This window comes from Haemaphysalis longicornis, unplaced genomic scaffold, assembly GCF_048455015.1.
Source record: "Haemaphysalis longicornis isolate Haplotype H1 unplaced genomic scaffold, Haemaphysalis longicornis Haplotype H1 scaffold_12, whole genome shotgun sequence".
Classification (NCBI taxonomy): domain Eukaryota; kingdom Metazoa; phylum Arthropoda; class Arachnida; order Ixodida; family Ixodidae; genus Haemaphysalis; species Haemaphysalis longicornis.
This window is the reverse complement of record NW_027526225.1, coordinates 62,653,385-62,668,403: the sequence shown is the minus strand read 5'-3', so window position 1 is coordinate 62,668,403 and position 15,019 is coordinate 62,653,385. Positions and strand designations below refer to the sequence as shown.

At 45.8% G+C, this 15,019-nt stretch overlaps 1 protein-coding gene across 1 annotated transcript in view; it reads left to right on the top strand.

Moving 5' to 3' along the window:
* LOC144162739 (neuralized-like protein 4) overlaps positions 1-15,019 on the top strand; it is an 88,191-nt gene that overhangs the window by 68,313 nt on the left and 4,859 nt on the right. Inside the window, exons 10-16 of the mRNA XM_077693377.1 lie at positions 3,966-4,076; positions 6,083-6,252; positions 7,570-7,614; positions 8,994-9,034; positions 10,174-10,253; positions 11,919-12,208; positions 13,719-13,838. Of these exons, the coding sequence (XP_077549503.1) occupies positions 3,966-4,076; positions 6,083-6,252; positions 7,570-7,614; positions 8,994-9,034; positions 10,174-10,253; positions 11,919-12,208; positions 13,719-13,838 (857 nt within the window). The remainder of the gene's footprint in view (positions 1-3,965; positions 4,077-6,082; positions 6,253-7,569; positions 7,615-8,993; positions 9,035-10,173; positions 10,254-11,918; positions 12,209-13,718; positions 13,839-15,019) is intronic.

Here is a 15,019-nt window from a genome sequence, read left to right as displayed (position 1 = left end):
AGAAGGCGTTGAAGCCCCGTGGCACTTCTTTCGTGCAATCGCAGAGAACGCCCTGAGCCGAATGCCCGGGTTTGACGCATACGTTTTATTCAACTTCAAAACAATCCAGAGATGCATTTCTAACGAACACAACGTCACAACATGCGTTGAAAGTCTGAACCACGATTGACAGAGGATGGGTTGCCTCCTGCCCGTCGTAAATTCGGTACTCACCTCGCGCGCGCTTTGCGGGGACGAACAGCAAGTCTCTTAACTCTGGCGCACAAGCCGATGGCTTTTAGCCACGCACACTGCACATACCCCATGCGAGGTTGAGTCTTACGTCGCTCGAGAAAGATAATCCAGAACATGGGAAGCACTATCCACCCGCGGAAGCACAACGTCGCATTACATCGCGAAACAAAGGCGTCCACAACACACACACCATCGCCTCCTGTAATGCCAGACCCATCTCGCACTTCCCAATGGGAGTGAGTGGTACGCCTGCAGTGCCCACATGTCGCGAAGTGGGGCCCCAAGCTGAACCGGGATCACGCAACCGTAACTGACTTCTGGAGCGGTTTGTGCCTTGTTGCCAAGGCAACCGATGTTTGAGATTGTCAAAGAAATGGCGCTCGCTCCAGCGCTAGAAAGCTCAGAGCAGCGGCGGAGCATGTTTTGCCAACGTTGCCGCTCTCCACCACGCGTCGCCCCAAGCTGAACTGGTCACATGATTGAAGCGTTTTGTGCACGGGTTCTGTATTGGTTTAATGACTTTTTCACATGCCGCCGGCAGGAATTACCACCGCCGCAAAATAAGACCCGGCACCAGCGCGGCCACATCTGATACGGCGCTTTTTGGATAAACAGTGTGCGGTGCATCAAGGGAACGAGCGCACGACCCTCCCCGTGCGGCTGCGAGTTCGCCGCCGATAAAAAGTCATGTGCCGCCAGCAACGCACACCGCAAAAGGGCAAGGCCAGGCCGCCGCATACATGCGGCCAGATTTTTCGTTCGCTTTTCCAGCCTTGAGCGCAGTGCGGGATTCATGGTGTCAACAAAGCTTGCCCGTAGCAGACGACAGACTGAGCAGCGCAATAGCGGAAGTACGTCACCGCTGCGGAGCGCAGCATCATGGGAGGCAAGGCTCGCGCGCCGTCAACAGCGGAGAGTAAGTCGCAAGGAGGAGGAAACGCGGAGCGACGATAATGCGCGGTTTTTGATTTACGATTTCTCAGCTAATACTCATCGCTTTAACAAAATTCTTGCGGGAGGAGATTGCAAATACATTGCTTTATTTGGGTACATGTACATATCCATGCATCGGCGGAAGGTATTTCAGGACCCCTTTAAGTGTCACTTTTGCCCTTCGCCAGTTTTTGGTGTCCTAACTCCTTTCAATGACACACTTATGCTGAAAGGATGCTCTTTTATCCAATCAGAATTGGTGACAGGGTGCTAGCTTGGACACTGTACCAGGTGGTGACACTCTTCTTTCTCGCCAGCGGAGACGGCATTTAAAATTGCAAGCTTATCTTGGAAAGACAAAAGTTTTCATTTTCCGGCAGTGGGAATCATCACTGACGAACCGACAACACAGATAGCAGTGGAAGCGCGCGACTACATGCCGGCAAGCAGGCCTAGTACCTAACCGACACTGCACTCGCACGTGAAAACACACGGTAGTTTGCGGTGCGAGCGACATTCGCTAAATTAGTGCATTTCTCCGATCGGTTTTCCAGAAAAAGTGCAGAAAACAGTGGTTCATCAGCGCAGCGAATTCGCTACATCAAGGTTAACCGTTGTGACGTCTTCGTTGCATAGAAGTCGCAAAAACATGGGTTTCAATGGCGCTGGCAATGGGGAATAGAAAATCTTTGTTAAATACAGGAATTCGTTAAATACAGGAATTCGTTTGCTACATCCGGGTTCAACTGTATTAATGAACCCCATATTCGGAAACTGTTGTGCTGGGTTGCGCGAATTGTGCAAGTTCAGGCATGCTGGCTGCAGCGGTTCTTCCTGAAGGCCAGAACAACTCTGCCTCATGCCTTTTCGCTTTCTCTCGCGCACTGCGAGCCACTCCAGTTTCATGACTAGCTCAGTGTTTATCCACTACAGAGGCAACTGCACATTGAGTTCTTCCTAAACTCTGGTAGTGAAGAGATGACTCAGTTTCGGAAAATTAACTAAAAGGTGTGTTGTTAGTTTCCTCTTTACTCTGTACACCAGATCATTACCCTATTTGTTGCTTTTTCTCCATTTCTTTTGCGCCTTGATGTTTGGGCACTCCACAATTGGCCCACTACGTCTTCTTTCTTTTGGCACCAAATTCATCTCGTCTATTTTTCATCTTGTGTAAGCATTACCCTCTTTATGTGACCTTTGTTTGCTGACAGTCTCTCATCGTGAACTTTTCTTTTCTTTTCTTTTTTCAACGGCGAAGCTGCTTAGCAAATCATAATTTTTTGTCTCCGCAGTTAAAAATACCAAAAAATTGCTGAGCGCACGCACGTGAGTAGAGGCCTTGCAGCGACCGCCAGGCAGTTAACAAAACAAAGAAAATGCTTAGCGCTCGTGTGTGCGTGCCTCGCGACGACCGCCCAGTGTCTCCTGCGCACGGTTGTCGAGCCAAGCATACCCACCTAGGGAGATTCGCAATACTCCAGCGTTCGCCATAATCATGGCAACACTTGCTTGGAACGAGAAAGACTCCAGCATTCGCCGTAATAGTAGCAACAGTTGCTCAGAATGAGAACACATCGTAGTGTACGCCCTTCCAAGGTGATGTCTAATGATTATCACTTCCTAAAAAATGAAGGAAGCTCACAGTTATAGCAACAATGGAGCCTAGGTCATTGTGGCAGCGAAAAAGAAGCAAATCGGGTGCAATCGTGCACTTAAACCTTCGTGATATTCGAGAAGGTTGTGTACAGCTTTGCCACCTTCAAGTTTTGCACGTTCGTGTGAGCTTCCTTCATTTTTTGTTTTCTTAGAGTGGATTTCCCAAACTCTGACACCTTTCAGATATGTTCAAGGAGTAAAAGCATCACTGTGTTCAAAATTATTGCATATAGATTGCGGTGTCCTGCATGGGCGTTGGTGATGGACTGCTGGAGGACAGTAGCACCATAGCAGCTGGATGATCTTCCAGAAGTGGAGGCAATGAACGGCCAGATGGAGAAGAGCGGCCAATAGTTGTTCACAGCAGTTGCTCACTCAGCAGGAAAGTAGGTCTGCATGAGCCAAACGTGAACAAAAAAAATTTCTGAATGACTGTATTGAAAGCATTCTGCTTTTCATTTCCTTCATGCCAGCCGCAGGAGGGGCATGACTGGTGGGTGCGTTCTTATTCCTCCCTCTTCTCAAATTCTGGTGGTTTTTATTCAGAATTTTGAAAGTGTTCAATCGGTCTAAACTCTCTAGGTGGGTGCTTCTGAATAAACACTGCCCCATTTTAGGCTGCTGCCTGAGCACAATGTATTGCAAGGTGTGGCAGTGAAGGTTCAAAGAACCTCAATTTCACTGTTCAGAATAGTGAAGGGGTGAAGTGATTGTTCCCATTCTTTAGTTAGCCGCCCCCATTCCCCTTCACGTTTCAAAATTTTCTGGAGACACCCATGCGAGAGTCTCCCAGTATCTTAAAACAGTCGACAACGTTACTTTGCTTGTAGTAGCTTTTTATTCCATCAACTTGAGGCTCTTAAAACCCTGAAGTTAATGGAAAGCTGCTAGCCGTACCTGGGAAAACATTTTTTTGTAACCAGCTGCAGATTTTGTGTGCAAACGAATGATCCAGCAATTGCAGTTGCTATGGTAGACTACATCGCATACTTTCCTATTTAGTATAATTCCATGCTTGTCAACTGTTGGCACACCCACAGGCTGGCCCATTGTTTCGCATCCCAGAACTTTTTGGGGCTTGGCTTGACTTGGCTATATGCTTGACTATGCAAAGTCATCGGTGGTTCTTGCAATTCCTGCAGGCTGGGCTTCACCTCGCACGATCCCGATACGTTGGAAGGCAGCCTGCCGGCCAGCGCCATCCCCGACATGACCCAGACACCCGGCAACTGGGTTAAGACGATAGACCACAAGTATGACCCGCTTCTTTTATCCCTTCTACGACGCATGGATGTAAGAGACAATCGGGTGTAAGAGACACTATTCACCCACATGTATGGCCGCCCTATCGTTCCCATAAAATTGTCTTCTTTTATAGCAGACATCGGTTGTAGAAGGCAGTTGGTTATAAGGGACAAGTTATCCTTGAATTTTGGTCAACAATCTCGCTTGTAACAGACATTTTAACTTCAGATGCAGTGCCACCAGTCACTAACTGAAGTTGCGTCCATTGTGGAAACACAGGGGGCTGACATATGGCCGCAGTCGCGATAATAAATAACTTCAGCAAACACACGGTGGTTCAGCCAGCTGTGAAACGACAAGTAGCCCTGCCAGTGGAAATGCAACACACAGAAGTGACTAAAGCTTGCTGCCATGCGTACAAGCGCAACCCTGCATGCAGGCTTCTCTGCAAGCCAAGAGTACCTGGAGTGTGCAGTGGGCTCTCCCAATCGCATAGCTCCCGATAAAGAAGCACCGCAGATGTTGAGTCCTGCAAGCGTGATAAATAGCCATAGCACACAGAAGAAGAAGCTGTGCGCTCTGGCTATTCATCAGGCTTGTGAACTCAACATCTACTATTCATCTTCTGCCAACAGTGGAAGAGGAGAAATCTTGTAGAAGTCATTGTAAAAAACAGTGTAAGTACAATCATGAAGCAAACAGATGCAGAACTATTTCGTAAATTCTGGGGGCAAAACAAATTATAACGAACCTTTCGCAACAAGCTGTGCTGTTCTTTTGAGCTTACTTTAGTCATACGGTGCCCACACTGAACTTGGGGTTGATCAGTAATTGAAAACACGGTTTTCTGCCTATATGAGACCTCTCATATAAGAGACAAAAACTGCTCTCCCATACGTATCTCTTATAAACGGGTTCAACTGTATTTGATTTTATGATACGTGGGAAGAGCGGAAGGCCATAACGTGCGATTTCCTCCGGCAGCTTTCTTATTGGCGTGAACGTCACGGTACTCTCAGCTTGTAACTGGGGAATTTTTCTTTGCCCCTTGCATTAAATTGAATTAAATTAAGCCTACATAAACCAAGACTTTCAACCCTTCTTACCACTTGTTGCTGTCACACGGTGCAGTTAAAGTTGTAGTTGCAATTCGGGACTGAAATGGAGGACCTTTAGCGTTGGTTTGTTGATGAGCATGTTCTTTTGGGGATGTTCGTATGCCAATTATGACTCGACTTTTTCCTTGCTGTGGGAATCACAACTGGTCTCCTTTACTACTAATGGCATTGTTGATGATAAAAAAGAGTACCGATACAACCATGCTTCGGCCATCTAAATCTCTAACCACAATACCCCTATGTTGGTGCCAATACTTTTGTAAAAGTGCTTTACTGCTCTTGTGTTCTTCCAACAGCTCAACCCAATCATGTATACCTAATTTTTGGGGCATAATAAACTGAATGAAGTTAAATGTGAGGTGGACATTTTTAGTAGCAGAGTGACATGCTTCTCGCCTTAGTGGAGTGACTTATTCCCTGAAGTCACTTTTCATCATGTGTATTTCTTATATTGTGTAGCATAGAACCATTTGAAGTATAGAACATGCTGTTAAGGAAGACTCGAGTCTAGAACTGAACTTAAACTTCGACCTCACAGAATCTTGTTTGTCAAATTGACGGCCGGTGACCAAAGCCACTGCCGAGACACATGACTGGGCAGTTGTAGTGGGGCCTCTAGTTTCAGTTGATTGTATCACTTGAGTGATAACGGGCGGTTAACACAGTGATAGTTCTCTTTTTAGAGTTCCTTCCATTGTGTTACTGCTGAAGTTGTGTAGTGCAATATTGGTAAGGTATTTTGTCTTCGTGACTCCTTTGAGCCAATAGTTCTGCAATAAATAAAACGACATTGTCATTTTTCGTTGCACCGAAAGTTGGTGTGTGTGGCATTTGTGGCGTGACACTTTGTTGGAACGGTTTGTCCGAGACCGGTTCCTCCTCCGCCTGACGTGCAGGTATGCCAGGGAAGGGGCCGTGCTCCACTACTATGTGAACGATACGGGTGACATGTTCTTCGGGGCCTTCGGCAAGGACAGGGGCCTCTTGATGAAGGGGGTCAACACCAACGAAACCCTGTGGGCCGTCATCGACATTTACGGCTACACCACGGCCGTCGAAATGGTCGGTAGGTGCACTCTCTCTCTTCTTTCATCGATGGTGGGCTCTGAAAACGATTGCCAATATCGGCGGTGCCCTGTTATTCGTTGGTAATGATGTGGCACTTGTGTTAATGGGATTTACCGTATTTACTCGAATCTAGGCTGATACTTTTTTTTTTTTAAGTCGTTTAGGAAAGTCGGGGGTCGGCTTAGATTCGAGGATGCGGCTTTCCTGCCATCGCTAGACACTCAACGCCATCTCGCGGCCGCAGGCTTGCAGCTGGCAGGTTTTCCATAGGTTTTCAGAACCCTGTGGTTATCAGGCTCCGTTTTGCCTGTTTGAACGCTGTGAACCATATGTTGTGAACCCAGCTCTGAGCGTTCCGTGATTGCTTGCGTACATCGTCGCGTGACCTCGAGAAGCGCCCGTGTTCGCTGCGCAATGGCACCCACCAAGCGGTGCATGCTCTCAAGTGGAGGGTATAGTCTTGGAGGCCGAGAGAACTTCAAACCTCCAAGCACAGCACGACTTTGGAGTCTATGAGAAGAACGTGCGCCGGTAGCGGAAGCAGCGGAACGAACTTTTCAACTCCATCGCCAAGCGAATGGCCTTCGCAGCACGCAAGAAAGATCTACACCACGAGGTGGAGAAGGAAGTTGTTGACTTTACCCAGCAGCAAAGAGAGGGTGGAATGCCTGTGATGACAGAGATAATACAGGTGAAAGCGAGGGAGGGCGCAAAAATTCGAGGTGTCATGCGGGCTCAGTTCAAGGCCAGCAGGGGTTGGGTTAAGGGTAGCTTATTTAGTGGCGCTAGGCCAGGTCACTCGTTTTATGAAACGGTTCCAATTCCGCCCGCGAGTAAGCAGCATTGAACATGCTGCGTCAAGCACCATGAAAAATAAAGTGCATGTTCTAGTCTCAATCCAGTGCCTTTTTCATTCGCCTTACATTCGAGGTAAGCTTTTTTTTTATTTTCTCTGAATTTTGGGGGTCGGCCTAGATTCGAGTAAATACGGCATGCCTCCACGACACGGCAACTTTCATCTCACAATTGAACGCTCACTTACAAGTGCGACCTATGTATTTACAATGAGGCACTTGATGGACAATTGGTTTGATGGCCTTCGGAAGGCCTTTGAAATGGCCGTGTCTCTAATTATGTGGTTATCACAAGTTGACCGGATTGTGATTCATTTATTGGAGCTCTTGCTACAACCAGTTAATCGATTAACCAATTTCGACTCTGGTTTGTTAATTTTTTAGAATGTGGCGGTCCGCAATGAAACTTTGTGACGACAAATGTAATCTTTCTTATCACTTCTCTTTCTCCCTTTTTGCAGATGAGCGGTCGTTGCCCGTCGGCCTTCAGGACATGTTCGCGGATGGTGAGTTCGTTGAATTTAAGGAGCCCATTGCCTTTTAAACGTGTTTCCTTCCATGGATAATAGTTTCGGCAATTGTTTTGTGTCGTGCTCAACTTTGTTAAAGGCTGCAGAAATGTACGTGCGCCTGCCTAGCTGAAACCCTTGGTTGTGCATTGTGCACACAACTTGCGGATCGCTAGCAGAAGTATAATGGAGACGTGAGCTAGTTGGTTGAAATGCATTGCTGCAGCCTATGCTCTGGTGCATTTGTATGTCTTTGCGGTATACCACCCTCCTCATCTAATCGTCCTCCTTGCCGCCTTATTTCTCAATGCACTAAAACCTCGTTACAAGAGACACTTAGTTATGAGAGACGTTTGAGCGAAAACAGCTTGGTCGGTTCCCCTATGCTCGCCATGTGAGCACCTTTGCATACAAGAGACATGTTTCTCGGATCCCTTGAGTGTCTCTTGTAAAGATGTTTGACTGTACTTTGTTTCCACGTATGCCTTTCGTGTTGTGATTAAACATGAGGATAGGTATAGTTGAACTGCATGCCCCTCCCCCCCTGCCTCTAGAGCCATTGCAGTAGCTGACTGATTCTGCGGTAATGCATGGGACTGAAGGATTGTCCGAATAAGAGAATGTGTCCTAAAAGTTCTTACTGTGGGGGGGTGAAACTGGAAAGAGCATTTCTCGCAAAAAATTGTAATTTCCAGCTTCATTTCTGACTAGATTTACAGATTCTAGCTGGAATCAACAGCTTCTGACTAGAAAAATGCTTAGTCTAGCTGCAGATGATTATTTCCAGCTTGCAGGCTTTTTTTTCTCTTCCAGCTGGGCTGACAAATGCTAGCTGGAAGTAATAGCTGCCAGCTAGAAAATATCTGTCCAGCTAGAAATGAGCTAGAAACTGAATTTCTAGGTAGAAATTCTGCCTATTTCTAGCTAGAAATAGTCTAGCTAGAAGAAATTTCTGGTTCAATATTCCGGCAACACAAAAAAAAATATTTTCACCTGGGGTGGGCGGGGGGGGGGGGGGGGGGGGGTGTATGGCATCATGGCTTATTGTGGGACCTCAGAGTAGGTGTGCAAAAAATTGGTCGTTGGCCTGGAATTTCGAAAACTGGGTCGGGTGCTTTGTTGCATTATATTTGCTTGGCCAAAGTTTTGCACTGTGGATGCTGTATATTTATCGACATTAAACTGGTTCTCCTAAAGCAATTTCTCACCAGGATGTGTTAAGTATACTACTGTGGTTAACATTGGGTGGCTGTCGTATTCCGTATTGGCTGCCACGAGAGCGCAAAACGTACAAGCACCCCACAAGTGACCTTCAAATGCATACATACGCAAATCTGCCTCGCCTTAAACTTCTGTCGAATTGGTGCGTTTTGTAGGGTTCCCGGAAAATGGCGACGGAAACAAGGCTTCGCTCAAGGTACTTCCCATCCTTTCTGCACTAGTTTAGCTGGCTGGTACGCTTGAAGGTAAAGGCATATCTGTCCAGATCATTTACACGCCAGGTCTTGTGCTTCAACTTCATTAAAGCAGACAGCCTGGTCAGGATGTGAGGATAGCTGTGGAGAAGTAGCAATACTACAAGACTAAATGGACCAACAGTGGGGAGAGCTTAACAGCCTTCTTTGGTATTCAGATGCAGATAATTTAAGGCAGACTAACACAACCTAACTGGCTTCTCTGCTGAGTGGTGGACACTGCTCTTGAAGCGATTTATTTAAATTGTTAAGTAAACTCAGTGAAACTGGCCAGTCTTGCTACTTTTTCTCCTGCTGATTTTAAATATGCCGTTGCTGTCAGTCAAGGTAAGTAGAGATTAGTCATTTTTGGAGAAACAGTAGACAAGACAGTGATAGTGATAAAAATATAATCTTTACATTTCTTAATACTAAGAACCCTGGTGAGTGCAGTAAGAGAATCGGTTTTTTGGTGCATCGCTTGGGACTAATTTTACAGCTCATTGAACTTCAATGTTTGAAATGGGCATTCGAAATGGTTCCTTGCCACTGGTGCCACGAAAGTTTAATGAGTTGTAAAATTAGTTCCAAGCAATGCACCAGAAAACCGATTCTCTTACTGCATTCACCAGGGTTGGTAGTATTAAAAAATACAGATTACAGTTTTATGACCAACATTGTTTTGTCTATTGTTCCTCGAAAAGGGGCTAGTTATCTCTAATTACTTTGGAGAACTGATTGAATGACCAAAAAAATAATGGCATATTTAAAAGCAGCAAGACTGGCAAGTTTCGCAGAGTTTGCTTAACAATTAAAAGCAATTGTTTTAAGAGCAGTGTCACTCCGTAATCAGGGTTAGCTGTTTGAAAAATGTGTGTAGCTGCAATCTCTTGGGCAAACAAAACTCCCCGATCGGTTTAGCTTAGGCGTTTGGGTGACTGTATGGATTGAAATTGGTAGAGGTAAAATATGAAAAGGCTGATTTTTTTTATCGTCTAGTGAACGTGTACAGTTGCCCCGCAATCTCCCAAGTCGGAGTTTATCACTTGCGTTTTGGTCCGTCACCTCCGGCATGCCAGTAATGCTTGCGATAATTTTGCAGGAGGATGATAACACACCTTGGACACCGCTGGCGTTCCACAGTATAATGGGTCCCAATGCGAGGCTGGATCCACAAGACAGGTAAGGCTGGAATGGTTTATGAAGACACACGCGCTCAACTTTTTCTTTCAACTCGTTTCTTTTTTCTTTTTTTTTTCTTCTTCTTCTTCTTCTAGTTATCTCATTGAAAGTTATTTCCATGTTACCCAAGTTGACAAACCGAAATGCAAAAGTAGGATGACAGGTTTCCTGCCACTCTGAATGATTATCTGCTTTGTTGCCCAAGAAATGTAACATTTATTTTTTTGGAAACCAGGTACAAAATCATCTTAACGTATCATTTAGGGGAACTGTTCTTTTTTGGGGTTCAATTTCAGAGTATCTAACTCTACAATGGTCACAACAGTTGATGATCACATAGCTATCGCTCACTATATTACTATCCTCCGTTACAATAGAAGAGAAGCAAGCACGGACACATAAGGAATGTCAAATGGTATGAAACACTGTGTGTATATCATTGGCAGCAGCAGCAATATGTTTATGTGCACTTTAGGCCCGCCTTGTCCCACTGAATTTCAACAGATCCTATCATAAGCTGTCCAAAGCCCTTCTTTGCTGCTTAATTTCTTCGTCCCTCCGTTGACTTCTCATGGTGGCCAATGGCCAATGAATGGTTATCATTTCATCACATTACATGCCTATATTCGCATGCACGTGTGCACGTGTTATTAGGTTATTGGACAGCAGAATGGTGAGAGGAGAATGAGGTAGAAAACAAAAGATTAAAGCTTCGTAGCCGTTGTTCTTTCCTGGTCCCCTCCATGTGGTGAGTTAGTGCCACACAATATATTTAAGATTTCATTTCATTATTTTTTGCTTTTTGAAGTATAGTAGAGGTGTGTAAATACTGATTTATGGTGTGACAGTGAATACGAAGCAAATGCTTTGTTCTAATCATTCAAAATCTGTAAATAAGAACTAAATAAATCTGTTAATAAGAAAGCTGAAGTTTACAATTTCTCAAACATGCTTCAGTAATTAGCCTGAAGGAAAATGTTTCTTTAGAAGGATTTGCTTAATGCCATAGAAAAGTTTCACATGTATGCAGAAGCTATTTTGCCCCTTTTAGCTTTATTGATATTGTATATTTTATGGGGGGGGGCAATGTTCATCTTGTGTGGTGACCTAAACCGAATGTGTTTCAGTATTAGTGTACTGACGGTATGTATTCTGATAAGCTGCAAACGTATTCTGATAACTGCTTGCTGTAAACGGTCTATATTTAGGACAATACCCAAAATTCTTCTAGCAATTTGAGAACAAAACCAAAAGAGGTAGTTTTTCGTGGGAAATGGTTCTTCAAGGAGGCCTCTTTCAATAGCTATCACCATTGTTCGTTTTTTGCTAAAGCTGAATGCTAGAAAAAGGAAGGCATTGCAGGGAAGACCAAACTGAAGTCAAAAGTGACCCCAAGGACCAAAGTCCTAGTTTGACGCCATGGCTGTAAATCTAAAAATACTTGCACTGCCAACTGTATACTTTGTATGTGGGCTGAGTGCTTTCCAAAATTTTGAAAAATATGCAAAAAGGTTTTTTTCTGCTGAAATTTAAAATTTCAATCACCCGATGACCTAATTAGAGGTCATGCCTGTAAATTGCTTATTACTCCACCGCAAGCTTAGTATTTGGTTGGAAAAAGCTTCACTTCGGCACGTTTTGTCTTTGTGTTTGCCCCCTTTGCAGCCAGGTGGCGGAGCGGTGCGACCCGTCCAAGCGGCGGGCGTACGCCTTCCTGTCGCGGCCGCTGGTGGCCGACGAGCGGCTGCTGGTGCAGGTGGCGGGCGTGCAGCCGTCCCTGTCGGGCTCGCTGTCCTTCGGCCTGACGACCTGCGACCCGGCCTCGCTGGAGGGCAAGACGGCCGAGCTGCCCAGCCAGCTGGAGGACCTGCTGGACCGGCCCGAGTACTGGGTCTTCCAGATCGGCATCCCCTGCGGCCTCGACGACAAGCTCGTCTTCGTCACCCGCAAGGACGGTGCGTCTCCGGGGAGCCCTCAAGGCAGCCGTTTCAAGGCAACGGGTGAAGTCATGCGGGGTTTTGTAATAACGTACCGTATTTACTCGATTATAAGCACCCTCCCCTACTTTCAGAGGAAAAAATTGGAAAAAAGTTTCCAAGAGAATGTAAGCACCCCCTTTTCTGAGCAACCATCGCGAGGTTGATTTGAGACGAGTGGAAGCGGGCCCAGGTTGACCTTTGGGGCCAAGTCATTTATGAAGTTTACAATTACAAACCACTTCAACGGAAGAGAAGACTACCTGCTGGGGGATGCTGAAAGCGGCGACTCAAGCGGCACAACGGACTTGAATGGTAGTGAGGGTGACCGAGTATCAGACGTAAGCGGTGGTGGATTCACTGCCTGTACCTATCTTTCTTTTGAATGTTTGCAAAATAAAACATAATTCCTTGCGCCCGTCTCGTCGAGATACGGGCATGAAAAAGGTGTCGCGGAGGGGGGTAATTTACGTTTTCAATCTAAGCACCCCCCTCGCATTGGACATTGAGATCGTGGGAAAAAGCGGGTGGTTAGAATCGAGTAAATGCGGTATACACTAGAGGGAAATCTGCGAGTGTCTAGGCAAAGCATGCTTTGGCAAGTGTGCCATCGCATATCAGGTGGGAACGTTCCAGTTGCCCTTACCATGGCACGCCAACAAGCTCAAAAGTTGCCTTTGTCTGCAAAAAAAAAATAATACTTTTATTTATTTTTTTTTTGTAAAGAAGTAGTGCTTGAAAATTATTTGTCGAGAGATTGCTTAAGAAATTTATGCAAGACAAACCGGGAAAAAAAATATAACCTTTGCGATTTTGGAATCGGGTGGTACGAAGCCATGTTACAAGCCAAGCCAAGTCAAATAAAGGTGGACTTACAGCAACCCAGCACGGTGGCCCGACTTTTGAGCCATAGAGTGTTATATTAGTAGTACAAAACTCAGTAGCACCAGCATTATTCTCTCTAGCTGTTTTTCTATTCTCCCCGTGTATGTGCGTGCATTTGTTTTGAATTTTTTGTGGTTTGACACACAAGGCGTCCGTGCATTGGGGAGTGACTTCTGCCTGGAGACCACACAGAGCAAGGGTGGCTTTGTACCAAATGCTACAAGCATTGGCTTTTCTTATTTCTGTAGTTATTACATGAGATACTTTTTGACTAATATCTGAGGGCGAATGAGTGAACCATAGCCACACAGTGAGTTCACTGTGAGGAATTGGAAAATTTGTGCGATACCATAAGTGATGATGTATCAGCAGTCCGTCACTCTCATTGACAAAGCAGGGAAACATGGCCAGGGTTACCTAGGCCAAAATGTCGCCCTGGCAGGAATGCTTCACAATGGCTTCACATTAGAATGCTTCACTTGGGGTTTACATGCGAGCAGGCAGTTTCTGTTGCAATGTAAGAGCACTGACAGATTGGTAATTCTTGAAATGTGTGTGTAGAGTGGGTATGTCTTTGCAATGTTCCTTGTCGTCGTGCTTTCAGGAAAGGTTGAGTACTCTCGCAACGGTGGACCCTTCGAGAGCATGATGCACATTGATGGCGAGGAGGAGTTCTATGTTTTCTTCGACATCGCCGGTCAAGTAACTAAGATCAGGCTCCTAGGTACGTCGCACTTCCCTTCTCTCGAGTCTCTTGTGCATCTTTTAACAGCAAAAGCTTTTTTGTTGTCAATAGCATGATGGGCCTAATGTCAGCATGTGGGTCCGGTGCATGTTGCTTTTGAAGTGAAGGATGTAGCACCATCTACTGCAATTTCCACATTTAAAGGGCGCCGTATACGTACTAAGTACAGTTGTTCCCAACCATACAAATTGAGCCTTCCACTGCGACCATGTGCGCACAACAATGACACGTGCCAGAGTTCTTCAAGATCAGTCTCAAAGCAAGGTCAAGGTGTTCATGTGAGGCTCTAGGATTTCTCCGAACCACTCAGTAGAGTGACAGGTGTCACCCTTTAGTTCATAGACCACATACACACTGACCTCTCCCATGGGCCCGTCGTCGTCATAGGAGATTTCAACGTAAGATGCTGTGCCAAATTGTGGCTTCAGTGGCCAAACTGGCTTGGTGTTTATTAGAGATCCTAACTTCGAAGCGCTCGTCTGCGGATTGTACCATACCGCAACCAGGCCTGTCATCTCCTGGCTTGGTAGTGCGATTAGAACACTGCAATGGTTTTCTAGCAAAAAAAAAAAAAAATCCTTTGACCAATTTTGTTGTTTTCTTTCATTGTTCCCAGCTGTACTGGAAGGAAGTTGCTGCCTGGTTAGATATGAAATGCACGTACAATGCGATTTGCTGCAGAGCTAGCAGATGTTAATTAATAGACCAGATTTAGGGGAAATCCCCAAGGTGGAGTAGGTATCTGCGAAGGAAAATCCTGGACCAGGAAACATTTTTCTTCAACTGCGAAGGCTCCGAGAGAGCTGTACAGCTTTCCTTTGTAGCCATAAGGCTGCATTAAGGTGGATGTCGCAGAGCTGGTAGATACAGTCAATTTTTTTTCCCTCATGAGCAGTTCTTTTCGATTGATTGTGGGGTTTAACGCGCCGACGCAACGCAGGCGATGAGGTGCGCCGTAGTGGAGGGCTCCGGATTAATTTTGACCACCTGGGGATCTTTATCGTGCACCGAAATCTCGTTCACACGGGCGTTTTTGCTTTTCGTCTCCATCAGAAAAGCGGCCGCCATGGCCGGGAATCGAACCCGCGACCTCGTGCTCAGCAGCGCAACGCCTTAGCCACTGAGCCACCGCGGCGAGTGAACAGTTCTTTTCAAGTGTC